Raw genomic sequence first — 14,032 nt, 5'->3', positions numbered from 1 at the left:
GTATGCTACGACAATAAGGCCACTTGACTTCAAAATCTTTTTCAATTACATTATTTAGGTACAAATGAAAATACCACTTCAATCAAATATGCCTAAAACTAAGAATGTACAATAGTCCATCACATATTTGTTTTTTTTGGAACAAATTTATTTACTGTATTTGCAGATACATGTAGTTGAAAATGCTCGCTTGTAACTGTTGTCAATTTTAAAAAATTACTTTGAATGTATAATTATTTAGCTTAACAACAAAAAAGTAGGTACTGTGAAGGAATTAAAAGTATCTTAAATAAATACATTTTTATTTCTACAATACAATTAGTTCTAACTCAATAATGTAGTTAATCCTGCTCTTAAAGGAATTAGCTGAGATGGCCTAACCATTATAAATCTTTGTTTTTCAAACACAAATTCAGTATCATGTGATTTACTGACTACTTGTCAAAATAAAAGAAGTATATATTTTGATATTAGAAACAAATTCCAATAAGGCATCTTCTGATTTGTGTTAAAAAAAAAAAAAGCATAAGAATTTCCTTGAATAACTAATACTAAAAAACAAAAACAAAAAAATATCTCAAATATTACCACAAATTTCACCAAGACTGGGTATTTTCTGCAAAATAAACATCATATAAACATATGTACTATACAAACATTTCATAAATTGAAAAAATAACCATGTTTAAGGGAAAAAGATGTGACAAGAAAAAAATAAGTGATTTATAGAACAATTCCAATTGTGTACCTTGAATATTGTGCAACAGTAAATAATTCAGACACAAAAACAAATTTCATCCGGTTCAAAAATATAATTTAACCATGTTTAACACTGACATTTTCAAAGGAAAGAGGGCTTTACAATTCATGTTTGCTGAGCTTCTAAATTCTTAGACAGCAAGTTTGTTTGCAATTGTCATTACCACTTTAAGAACAGGCATGAAGGCAGAAATTTCACTAAAGTTGTTGCTGCTGACAACCTGAGTGTGGACTAAGAGTGCTTGCTGATAGTTGCGAACTTCAATACAATGTCTAATCTCATGAAGTCCTCCAAGGATATTAGGAGAAAGCTATGGATAGAAGAAAAGCAAAGAATTAAAGCCTTTTATAAAAATCTTATTTCAGCAGATATACTTTCTACAAAATAGATATTATTGTGGGTTATAGCCATTCAGTCAAACCTCTAAAATAACTGTTAATGAGTGATACACATTTTTTTTTCTAAAATGCCAATTTGAAAAATTACTCCTCATATAAATTTTATTTCTTCTGAAGGTATAAAGGTGTTGAATTTTTCCTTCCAACTCCTCAGAAGATGCTGCTTAAATGGAAGATAGTTGTATAAAAACCATCAGTTATGCAGGAGTGTAAATATGATGGCATCAGCAACCCATCCATCCATTTTCCAACCCGCTGAATCCGAACACAGGGTCACGGGGGTCTGCCGGAGCCAATCCCAGCCAACACAGGGCACAAGGCAGGGAATCAATCCCGGGCAGGGTGCCAACGGCATCAGCAACCAAAAATACATTTAATTATTGCTGGAAAAACATTTCTCAATCCTCTAGAATTATCTGCATTCATACATTAATTTAACTTAAAATGTGTTTTGAGTTTCATCAATGTTTTTAGTCCTTAACCGAATAATGCTATCAGCCTTCCCAGAATGACTACAGTACATTGACATAAAATTTAACAGCTTCTTTTATCCCCTTTATTAGTTTATTAAGAATACATTACAGTAAGCATGGTACATAATAACTAAAATTACTATATGTGATACAATATTTCCTGTCAAATTCAAGTTCATTAACATCTTGCTTCCTCGGTCCATTAGGTCCTATTTAAAATACATTTTTGAAAAACTCACTAGCAGTAGTTGCCTAGGCAATACCATATGTAATTAATAGGAAGAGCCTCATCCCAGGATTTGAAAGAAAAAATCAGAAAGTTATTGGCAATTTTACGATGACATTAAACATAAAATTAGTTTGCAAAATTTGAGAGAAAACTATTGTCTGCTTAGGTCTTATTTAAAATAACACACTTCTTAAAAAAAATCCAGCATGTATTTTGTTTTGGCCAGAAAAAAATATTTCGTGCTTTAAATTACATTCTTAAAAGTCATCAACTTCAATCATTCATCCAAGTGCATTTAAATTTAGGTACAGCTTTAAAACTATTAATTAGTCTACTTGAAGAGTTAGACTGGTTAATTTGTCTGCAATGGAGAGAACATCATCTAGGACTGGTCCCTGCCTGGTCTACCAGTTCCTCACAAGTCTAAAATTGAATTTACAACATTAAGCAAATGAAAAGAAGTATTAGATAAGGCATTGCTCTTAGTTAATTTGTTACACAGTGCTGTGTAATCAGTACAATGAAACTCCTATGTGCTCTTTTCACAGTGACACCTCATGGTGTGATTCTTTCTCTGTAGGCTATGTAAAACAGCAGTATAACACCACTAATAATCATTTGATTTACACATTCACCTGTCTGTTTTTACAAGTCATGGCAGAACATAACCGCTGAAGAAACACAACTGCAGAAGCTATAGTAGGATAGAAAGTTTAATATACCTTGGTGAAGGACTGTTTTAACTCCACTCAAGGTGGTATCAGCTAGCAGACAAGTCAACTGGAAATTTATTCCCACCTCTAGAAAAATGAGACTAAAAATCTGTGATAAAACAATTATTTCTAGTTTCCTTTCATTATCACAAGAATGCCCCATAAAAGCAGAAGGCATGTTTTTTTAAACAAACTTTTGCCACTTTGCAGTGGGAATATTTGGTAAGTTTTAAAGCTTGTTCTATCACCTATGAACCCAGGCACCCTTCAGCCTCATTGTACGCAACAAGAACAGACAAAACATTTTAAAATGTATAAAAAAAAACAAAAAAAACCCACTTTGCATTAGAATACAATTTAATGTACCAAATTAACATATACCATGATTTTGAAAAAACAACTTCAACAATATATTCCAGCAAAAAAATATTATTCTGAATGTAAAGCATGGCAGTAGGACTCAACTAGCTCAAATTCACTACAGGAATAATAACGTTTAGATTTTATAAAAAAAAAATTCTACAGGAAAATATTAGTGCATTCATATTAGTGGAAGTATGCAAGAAGAATGGCCAGGTAGCTCAGTCCAGAGCACAATGACTGAAGTAAAATGGACTGAATATTTTTAAGCCAAAGTTTAAGTCTAACTGGGATATTGTAACATGTTTATGCAAGATAACCAAAAATGTCCAAGTTGAAGCAGTTCTGCAAAGCAGAATGAATTGATAGTTAAAGGAAATGTTTGATAAAATACATTCATATAAAAATGTCTTCAGCTAATACCTGTAGATTAAAATTTTTTCACATTTTTATCAACAAAGACAATAACTACTGGAACATGGAGGTAAACATGACAAAGTAGACAAGTCTGAACGATTTGCTCAGCAAGATTATTAGGATTCTGATTAAATAAGTAATTTTTATGCAGGAATGCATCTAATTCTAGAGGACTCATAAATTTTGCTCCCTTCTATGCGTACAAACCGTTTTTCTTGAATTTATTTAAAGCAACATTCCATACAATCAAGTCAAGCTTAACAAAACTAAATTCAATTCACCCCCAACCATGAGAAACAGAGAAAGGCCAAGAGCCAGATTAAAACTTTTGAGAGTAATATAGAGGGAAAGGAGTCTCTCTCCCCAATACAAGTGCTTATTTTAAAATATTATTAATTAGATCCTGCCAGGTTTTAGAAAAGTTTTGAACAGACTCGCTGAGAGAGAATTAGATTTTTTCCAATTTCAAATATTATATGACATCAGTTACCCACTGACTTAGCAGAGGTGGGATAGACTTATCTTGCTCAACTTGAAGAATCCTATGTGCTAACAGTGAAGTAAAGGCAATTACAGTTTGTCTGTCCTTCTCCACTTTAAGTCCATTTGGGAGTACACCAAACACAGCTTTTAATGGATTAGAAGTGATTGTGACACCAAGGCTGTCTCATTGGCATTTAAAATTTTTTGTCCAGAATTATGTTAATTTGGTACATGCCCAAAACATGTGGCCTAGTGAAGCTGGAGCTTGATTGCAACATACACAGGTTGGATCTTGCCCTGGAAACATTCTGGACAATTTTAAATGTGACAGGTGTGCTCAATAAAAAATTTCGAGTTGAATAATCGAATGCTTTGTGCATATGGCGCTAGAGTGAATTCTGTTACATAGCTGCCTTCTCCCATTGTACTTTGGGGTATGTTTTACTTTATGAGACTACAGCATGCTAAAAATGTCTGTTACTACATAATAAAACACCACAGTCTGTTTGTGTGTCCTGTGAAATATGATTGGTCAACATTGCTTTGGTGATGCATTTGAAAGAGGAAGTGTGAGTGTTAAGAGACATATGGGAGGAATAGAAACAGCATTGGAGAAATGCTGAGAGAGTCTAGTATAAAAGTAAGGAAATACAGGGTAGTGTAAATGTGGACAAGAGGTGAAAAAGATGTCTCAAAAATAATGACAGCCAGAAAAGCATGCATTACAGGAACAAGTTTGAGAGAGGTCACACCTGTGAAGAGAGGTTCAGAGGTACACAAAGAGCAGGACACAGTAAATATTTTTAAATTATACTATTACCTGTCTTTGACAGGTAGTGTGGCTAGTTGTATATAAAGGTGCTACAAAAAGATACATAAACTACTTATAATTTGTTCTTAATATATTATAAAATTCATTCTAAACAGCAAATATGGCACTTTCATTAGATCCCAAAGAGATCTGTGGCAAAAAGGAATAACCAAGAAAAAGAAAATAAAACACTAAAAATATGTGCTTTTAATACAACGTGTTTGTTCTTTTAATTCAGAATTTTGGACAAATCCTTCAAGTTGTATAACAACAGGCAAAGTGTTTTATTTAATCATTAACTAGTAAAACTTACGTCAGTGAAACAGAATAACTGTAGAGCAACAATCCTTCTGCATATTTGATCAAGTCAAGCATTAAATTACTTTTGTGTTGCTAATAAGAAGCTTTTGCGTAATAGTAAGCTTCTTTGGAGAATGAGAAGTACACATACTTGTGCATCAAGCCACAATGTGTCATGACTGGTTACATGGTAGATAAGGGAGAAAAGTGTGATTTGGGAAAGAAAACACTGTAATGTTTATCCAGAATGGTAAAAGGCAGCCCACCCAGCAGGTGCCAGGGATTCAGGCTACAGAAGGATCAGGAATGTATTGGCCTCAGGAAACACCAAAGGATATACTGTGATGCTCCCAAGACTTAAAAGACCCACCTCTGACCCTGGAAGTGATCCCAGACTCAGCTGAAAATGGAACGGTGAATGGATTTGAAAAAACACCACAAAGCCTTTGGCTCAGTAAGACTACAGTGAGACAGTATGCTAACTGGATCAAATGAAACCTTGCAACAAACAGAGCACCAGAGAGAGAGATAGGAGAAAGCAAGACAATGCAAGTAAGGTAAGCCATTCCAATAGTACACAATGCTTAAGGATTTATTTAGTAAGGCCCAGGCATGAAATAGTCCTCCTTTTGCTAAATTTGGACTCTATTGTTACCTTGGCATTGAACCATCCATTGTGTGTTATATAGTATAAATTCACCATTTTGCATACTTTTTGTCCTTCTCTACATTTATTCTCGGTATGACACACCAATCTTATAACAAAAAAAAACTAACTTAGTTATCCTTTCCATACACTACTAAAGTGAAAAATGTATTTATTATTCTTTAACTGCATCAGACTAACAACCAAGTACATACAGTTGATTCAGAAAGCATTCAGACCCCTTCACTTTCTGTGTTCTTTATTGTGTTGTAGATTTAATTTTAAATGGATACATTTGCCATTTCTTATCAATTTGCATTCAATAGACGATCCTCCCTGGATTTGGTTGCACTTACCCCTCTCTCATTTTTGACCAGTTGCACTGCCCCTGCTACCACCATGCTTCATCATAGGGACGGTATTAGGCAGCTGATGAAGAGTGCCTGGTCTTCACTAGACATATGTAGTTCTTGGAGATTTGCCCAAAGAGTTACATTTTTGTTTCATCAGACCAGATAATCTTTTTCCTTATGTACTCAGAGTTCTGTAAATGCTTTTTGGCAAATTCCAAGCAAGTTCTTGTATGCCTTTTACTCGAGAATGATTTCATCTAGTCACACTACCATAAACACCTGATTAATGAGGTACAGCTGAGGTGGTCATCCTTCCAACAGTTTTTCCCATCTCAGCAAAGGATTCTTCGTTGTTACCTCCATGACCAAGGCTCTTCTTGCCCAGTTACTTAGTTTATCCAGATGACCAGTTCTTGGGGGGTTCCCAAACTTCTTCCACTGCACAATTAATGGAGCCACTGTGCTCATGTAAACACTCAAGGCATTAGAAATGGTTTTATACCCTTGCCCTGATCTATGCTTCACCACAATTCCTTGGACTTCATGACTTGATCTTTGCCCTGACATGCAATGTGAATTGTGAGATCCTACATTGATGGATTAAAGGCCAGAAGCCCACGTGACCGTCATCATCAAGTCCTTCCATGAGACCCCTGCATACAATGAGGACTGACTGATGTTATTCATGTTAGGTAGAATGCTTAGAGGGGGCTGGGCGGTCTCATGGCCTGGAACCCCTGCAAATTTTATTTTTTCTCCAGCCATCTGGTTTTTTTTTTTTTGTTTTTTCTGTCCTCCTTGGCCATCGGACCTTACTTTTAGTTTATGTTAATTAATGTTCTTTTATTTTAATTCTTATTTTGTCTTTCTTCATCATGTAAAGCACTTTGAGCCACATTATTTGTATGAAAATGTGCTATATACATAAATGTTGTTGTTGTTATATACATAGGTATTGTTTACCAAACTTTGCCCAATCAATTCAGGTGGTCTCCAGTGAAGTTCTAGACCCATCTCAAGGATAATTACACCAAATGGTGTAATTACACCTTGGCACAATTTGGAGTACCACAGTAAAGGGTCTGAATATTTATATAAATGAAACATTTGAGTTTTTGATTTTTAATATATTAGTAAACCTTTTTGAAAACATGTTTTCACTTTGTCATTGAGATGTACTGAGTATGATGGACTATTAGGCAAAAATGGCAAATCCATTTAAAATTAAATCTACAACACAATAAAGTGTGCAGAAAGAGAAGTGGTAAGAATACTTTATGAATCCACTACATCTATATTTTAAATGTCATGACACAGAAATTTGAGAATGTGTAGAAAGGCATAGTTTTTAATGTTCAAATTTATGTGAACTTCTTCTATCCTTGTGGTAATTTTTCTTGAACTGCTGTTAAATAAAGCTGGAAACTTTACCAAACTTAAAAGTAATAATTGATATAGGGCAACACCATTGAAAGTGCTTAACACTGTTACCTCACAGCTCCAGACTTCATGAGTCAAATCTTTCCTCCACAGAATCTTTCTGTGTGGAACTAGTATCGGCCCCCCTTTTTTTATGTGAATTGTCCATGGGTATTTCAGTTTCCTCTCATATTCTACAGATATCAGTTTGATTCATAACTTCACATTTAGGTCATTGTACATGAATTGGCCTTCTGATCAAGCCTCTAGCAACTTTGGGTTGTATGCTGCCTATGTCTACACCCTTGTCTGCTTTCACTTACTTTTTTGAACAACTATGAAAACTGAATATATCAGTGGGATTTGTTCTATGAACTTACCGACTGTTCTCTAAGTTTGTCATAAAGGAATTCCAGTCGCTTGGAAGCATCATCAAGTTTACGTTTGGTTTGCTGCAAAATATTTGCAATTAAAATTAAAACTTTTCCTTAAAATAAACTATTCACTACTGATATAACTCATCAAAAGTTCTAGCAATGGAGAAAAAAAACATACCAGCAAAAAACAAAAAGTATCACAACACTATCAGTACAGGCAAAGTTTTTTGTGCATATATTTGACTAAGTGAAATTGAAAATGGGTGGATGTAATCGAAGTAATGAATTGAACTAATAGCTTCAAACTTTTTTCTGTTTAAAACACTAATATTTTAATATTTATATTTTAAACTAAAAATTGTGATATTTCAATTTTCATTAATCAAGAGCTTCTCATATGTTGTTGACTTTTATATATTACTTTGCTCTTACATAGCTGAAAAAGACAATTATTACCGGATCACCAGCTGCTAGAAGACACCGCTGAACTAAACTATCAAAACTTGTTTTCAACAGTATATGTTCTTGTGGAATGTCCTTCCTCTCAATTTTTTCTGAAGGCAACTGAAAGAATGGCTGAAACAAGAAGCAAAAACCAACCAATTTTAAGTCAATACAAAATAATAATTTGGGCTAATTTTCTGTAAAAAATGTCTGCTATCCTTGAGTTTACAAATGTGTCAAAATAATGCTTGCCACATCTGCTATGCATTTCTGAAAATATAAAATTCATATAGCAAACATAAATCTAAATCTGATAATTTATTGTAGTCTAGTTAAGCATTATAAACTTACTGATCAATTTAAATTATACCTGGATATTAGATTCTTTAGGGGCTCCAGGTGGTGCTTGACTTTCTCTAGGTAATGAAGTATTGGGCTGCAGTGGCTGATGCTCCACAGAAGGGTTCATGACAGGTGCTGTGATTGGAGCTGGTGGAGTGTAATTCTCAGGTAGCTATAAAGATATTTTTTTTCTTTTTAAATAAAAAAACTGCATAAAACATACTTTATTTAAATGAGAAACAAATTACAAAAGAACTTCTCTCTTACTTAATATAAACTTTTAAACAGTTATAAAAAAAAAGGCATATCACTGTCACCTACAAAAAGAAAAAGAAAAAAAAAAGAAAACATGACATTAAATGCTATCTGAACCTTGCTGTAATATAAGAAACAATTGTTTAAAATATTTGAAAAATATAGACAGACTTCCAAATATGGTCAGGCCCCTGCAAAAAAAAAAAATTAAATAAAAAAGTAATGTCATGTGATAAAATTCTTTTATTACCCTGTAATGCAGAAAATAATTGCAAACCGATTCCCAACCAGCATTGATAAAAATGAAACAGCACATAAAAATAAGATGAAGTACAGCAATAATTATTTTTACTTAGAATAATATAAATGGAAATGGAATAACTATTAAACAAAGAAAATTAATCTAAATTGCTGAAACAGACCACTAAAGAACCTGGGAGTTTTACTCAAAAGAGTGCATGATGCTATTTTTAAAAACTTTGCTGTGACACCATTAACTGTTTAGTCAGGACTAATTTCATTAGGCAAGAAAAGATAAAAGACAGTGATTTTAACAAACTAATCCGATTCTTGTACGGAGGATCTACAGCTAATTCCTTGCTTAGTCAAGAATCTTAGAAACTGTTTTTATGTTTTGATCTTTGGGTATTTTCAGGAACATCAGACTTGCTGTTCATCATGTACAGACACTGAATGTCACACACTTCTGAACACATCTGTCACAGTTGAAAAACGAATTTTCTATTGTTAAGCTTAATGTTTATTTAAAGATTAAGTAAAGCAAAATAATTTAAATGTTCTTTGTGTTAAAAGAAATTCAATATATTACAGCAAGTTGGTGAAATTGATGCAACAATGCTGACAACATATATACATGTCTGATAAACTTTAGCACTAGTACTGAATGCTAATAAAGCTTAATTAGGCAATGTCAAACCAGCTCTTTAACGTTAATGAATGAAACCAGATCTGAGCTAATAAACAAGAAGTTTAAAATTGTTCATCATCAAAAGACAAACACATAAGCACATTATTTTCCAATACAACACATAAAGCATGATAAAATAATTCCTATAAAAGCACATATAGTTTTGGAGTGAGATTTAATAATTTTAAGTCTATATAAAAAATAAAATAAAATAAACCAACAAATACTATAGTACAAGTAAGTAAAATGGACTAAGTAAAATGGACTAAAAGAATATAGTCTGAACAGAACCACAGACATTTGCTTTTCATTTGCTATAAGAAATTAAAGCAGACTGGTACAATCAAGTCTGTTTTGATAGAGATCCAAATATAGACCGTTGAAGACAACTAAGATATTACATCATAAAATACAAAACATATGAAAATAATTACAATATTAAGATTATTTTATTCACAGTATATAATCATGACACATTCATGAATAAATTTGATGAAAGGCTAAAAACCAATCAAACCCGTCTTGTGGAAAAATTTTAAATGCTGTAATGACAAAGGTTTATGATAAAGAAAACACACACATACATACACAAATAATGCTTCCAAGAACCCTCGACTAATTGGATTTGAGGCTTAACCCTTCTGGATACACTACAGCAGCAGGGGTCTGGTAAACCACAAAATTAAACCAAGAATGGCAGATAAAACAGCTAAATACCAGTCATCATTTTAAAATTTAAAATTTTGTATTAATATTTCATTTAAATTTTAAATGTAAAATTAATCTGACATTCAGAAACATGCATTCAAATATATCTGGGTAAAAATGACTCAAATATGATTCTGAAAATGAAATAACTACAAGTTTAAGTGTATAGATTTCTATAATGCTAAATATTCAGGATTAAGATAAAACACATTTTTCAGTTTTATTCTAATTTTAATCTCTATCGCTGAAATAAATTTTAATAAAAGGTAGACAAAAAAGAAAAAATGTCAAAGAAAATTTTTTAATTTAATTTAAATAAAATAATAAATAATCTGTAATCCCCTAGACTGAGATGGTACTGAACAATTAAATGTACTGGAGTATTTGGAGATATTATAAAGCAGGTTTATATAAAACATAGTATGTCACATTAATAGAAGAAAAAAAAACATTCAAAAAATCCACTTCAAGGTTACAAAGCCTTTGCCAGCAACATTGGACAAAGATAGGAACTAGCCCTGGATAGGACAATCACTATTCTATCACAGGACCCACTGTTCTCTCACACACTGAAACAGAGCCAATTTGGAACTGTCAATTAACTTAACATACATTTTTGGCCACATTGTAGGAAGATACATTCAGACATGTAGATCACGTAAACTGTCCAGGAGTGTGTGAGGTAGCACTAACCACTGCATCATTATGTGCCACCTTCATAAAAAGATACTTATTTAAACGCATAATAATAATAAAAGAATAAGACAGAATTTACTCATGTATTTCTTCCATCTATTTCTAGACTCAGTAATTTAAATTTGAAGTAAAATTCTATGGGCTGTCCTTTCCCAAGAAACAGAATTGCTACCTCCTTGCCCCTGAAAATTCTTAAAATTGCATACAAACAACATATTGCCATACAATACTAATATTAATTAAGAGTTGCATTCTGCAAGACATTTTATTGTTCTCATTGAATGAATAACACAGTTATCATGATAGTACATATAAAATCAGAGAAATGTGTAGATGACTAATGGCATGCTTATGATCTAGAGCAGGGGTGCCCACACTTTTTCAGCTTGTGAGCTACTTTTAAAATGACCAGGTTGAAATGATCTACCTACCTTAAAAATGCTATATACTGTATATTATATATATTCATGACATTCGTAGTCGCAATCTGATTGCATGGGTGGTTACCTACCAGGTAACGCTTGTGGTTGGTCTGCAAGTCGGCAAACATCCACCACGGTGCCCTCTTCAGTTGCGAGAAGCAGATCATAGAATGTTGCATAGTTTACTGTAAAATAATGCAGAGTACGTGGCACGTGTTTCGCCCTAATTCTGGCCTCATCAGGCATACACACTCACTGCACCCCCTCTCGGGGATCGAACCTCGGACGTCAGCGTCATTTCCACATTTTCCTTCTTTGGAATAGCAATGATAGATTGACAGATCAGACAAACACACTTCAATTGTGACATTGTAGAAAAAAAATCCTCTTCCAATTCCATATCCAGCCCATACCCTCCCCAAACATTTTTTTTTAAATTCCTACTTTAGTTGATATAAATTGGAAGGCTAACTAGATCACAGCCGGAGTTCTGCAGTAGCTTGCGTGTTTGATCGTGTGTGCGGGATGACCAGTGTGTTAGAAGAAAAGAGATCTCAGACTGGCCACCCTGTATGTCAATCAAGTGGCAAATGCCATTGGGAGGATATATGATAGATTAATGTTTTAAAAAAAAATTTTTTTGAATGCATGCCACCTGAAAAAGCCTTCTATTTAGGCAACGTTTTGACCTTATCTTGTGCAGGAAATTAAATTACACCCTTATGATAAAGTGTAAACCAATAGGTGCCACAAACAAAAATGATCCAAAAGATTTGAAGGTGTACATGCCGACTTCAGAGGTTCAAACCCTAATGGGATATGAAGGGCCAAATCCAATAAATAAATAAATAAATAAAACCGTGATTGGTAATATAGGCATGTGCAGTATTGCTTTATGCTATTTTTAGCTGCTGATCACAAAAATAATATTTTTGATATTTGATGTTTTTACCAGTGGTTTTAGCCATCTAAGATCCACTCCTATAAGGTTAAAAATTACAAATTTTACACATAAGCATGAAAGTTATCGTTTTAGAATTTTTTTAACTTCATCCTTTACTAGGGATATAGCCCTTTATAAATCTCTATCAGAGGGTGAAAAATTAAACATTTCTTTGTTTACAATCAATAATATTTAAACCTTAACATTTAAACTGAGATATATTTTAATATTTCAAATATCTGACACAATTATAACTATTATGTACTTCTACATTATGAAGTATATCATTACATTTCTTATAAACACCCCAAATCACTGCAGTTTATGCTAATTTTCATCATTGAATTAACTTTTTAGAAAGTCTGTATTTTTGTGGGTTTCATGGACATTAGTGAAAATTCTTCCTTTGGTTGCTGCAGCGGCATTGCAGGTTGGCTGGTGACGACCACCGTCCATCCTGACCACTGCACTGAAGTCAAATTTGTTTGATCATTATCCTACCCCTAAGCGCCACTCTGTTGGAAGAGTGTGACAAATTTTTCTCATAGTAAACTAAGTTATATAGATGTAAAATCCAATTTACTGTTCAACAGAGCCCCTGAATCGCAATTTATGGGCCAAGGCCAGGGGAAATGTGCTTGTTTAGCTACTTTTTTCATGGAAAATGAATTTGTTGTTATGAACTTTGTGGATAAAACGTACTTTTTTTTTCATTATTCTTAAAATGAGGATTTCATTAAAACTGAGCTTGTTCTAATGTAATTTGACCCGTACATTAATTTGCCACATAAAAATGTATCTTAAAGTGAAGCATTTTATTTTTCATAAATTAAAAAAAAACATGAAGCCTGTTCTTGTGTTTTAAAATGGAAGTCATTAGGCAAGGATCAAAATGTGAAAACAACTGACTCTTTAATGGTTATATTTTGCTATGACTTGTAACAAATGATGCTCGCAGTATGCCCTGAAATCATCTGATCTGAGTATGCATCTGTCCCATTTCAAAATTCTCAACATGTGGATCAATACTCAAAATTTCTTTGCTTGAAAAATGGACGTATTCGGTATATTTTAAAGCTTTCTTTTTCATGTTTAAATGCCGGCCACATGACTTCTATTTATAACATACAAGAGCAATCTAGGTATTTTTTATATTTTCTTAAAAAAAAAAAAAAGCTGTGCTTTATAATAGTTAGTTTCATGTGCATTAAAGTTTACTACAGTTTCAGTATAGGGCAATTTGGTTTACAGATAATATCCATCCTACAATTTACTGTACATGGTAAATGGAATTATACAGTACATCCGGAAAGTATTCACAGCGCATCACTTTTTGCACATTTTGTTATGTTACAGCCTTATTCCAAAATGAATTAATTTCATTTTTTTCCTCAGAATTCTACACACAACACCCCATAATGACAACGTGAAAAAATTTTACTTAAGGTTTTTGCAAATTTATTAAAAATAAAAAAACTGAGAAATCACATGTACATAAGTATTCACAGTCTTTGCTCAATACTTGGCACAGTGGTAGTGCTGCTGCCTCGCAGTT

The 14,032-nt window shown here is 33.1% G+C and overlaps 1 protein-coding gene across 4 annotated transcripts in view; it reads right to left on the bottom strand.

Moving 5' to 3' along the window:
- Positions 1–281: 281 nt before the first annotated feature.
- Positions 282–14,032, bottom strand: part of sec31b (SEC31 homolog B, COPII coat complex component) — a 122,401-nt gene continuing 108,650 nt past the window's right edge. For all 4 annotated transcript variants that reach the window (XM_028795505.2, XM_028795508.2, XM_028795507.2 and 1 more), the window contains 4 exons: positions 8,554–8,697; positions 8,196–8,315; positions 7,743–7,814; positions 282–1,070 (listed from right to left, as the gene is read on the bottom strand). In XM_028795505.2, coding sequence (XP_028651338.2) covers positions 891–1,070; positions 7,743–7,814; positions 8,196–8,315; positions 8,554–8,697 — 516 coding nt within the window. In that variant the 3' untranslated portion in view covers positions 282–890. The remainder of the gene's footprint in view (positions 1,071–7,742; positions 7,815–8,195; positions 8,316–8,553; positions 8,698–14,032) is intronic.

This window comes from Erpetoichthys calabaricus, chromosome 2 (genome assembly GCF_900747795.2).
Source record: "Erpetoichthys calabaricus chromosome 2, fErpCal1.3, whole genome shotgun sequence".
Taxonomy (NCBI): domain Eukaryota; kingdom Metazoa; phylum Chordata; class Cladistia; order Polypteriformes; family Polypteridae; genus Erpetoichthys; species Erpetoichthys calabaricus.
The sequence above is the reverse complement of the archived record's forward strand: the minus strand, read 5'-3'. Positions and strand labels throughout refer to the sequence as shown.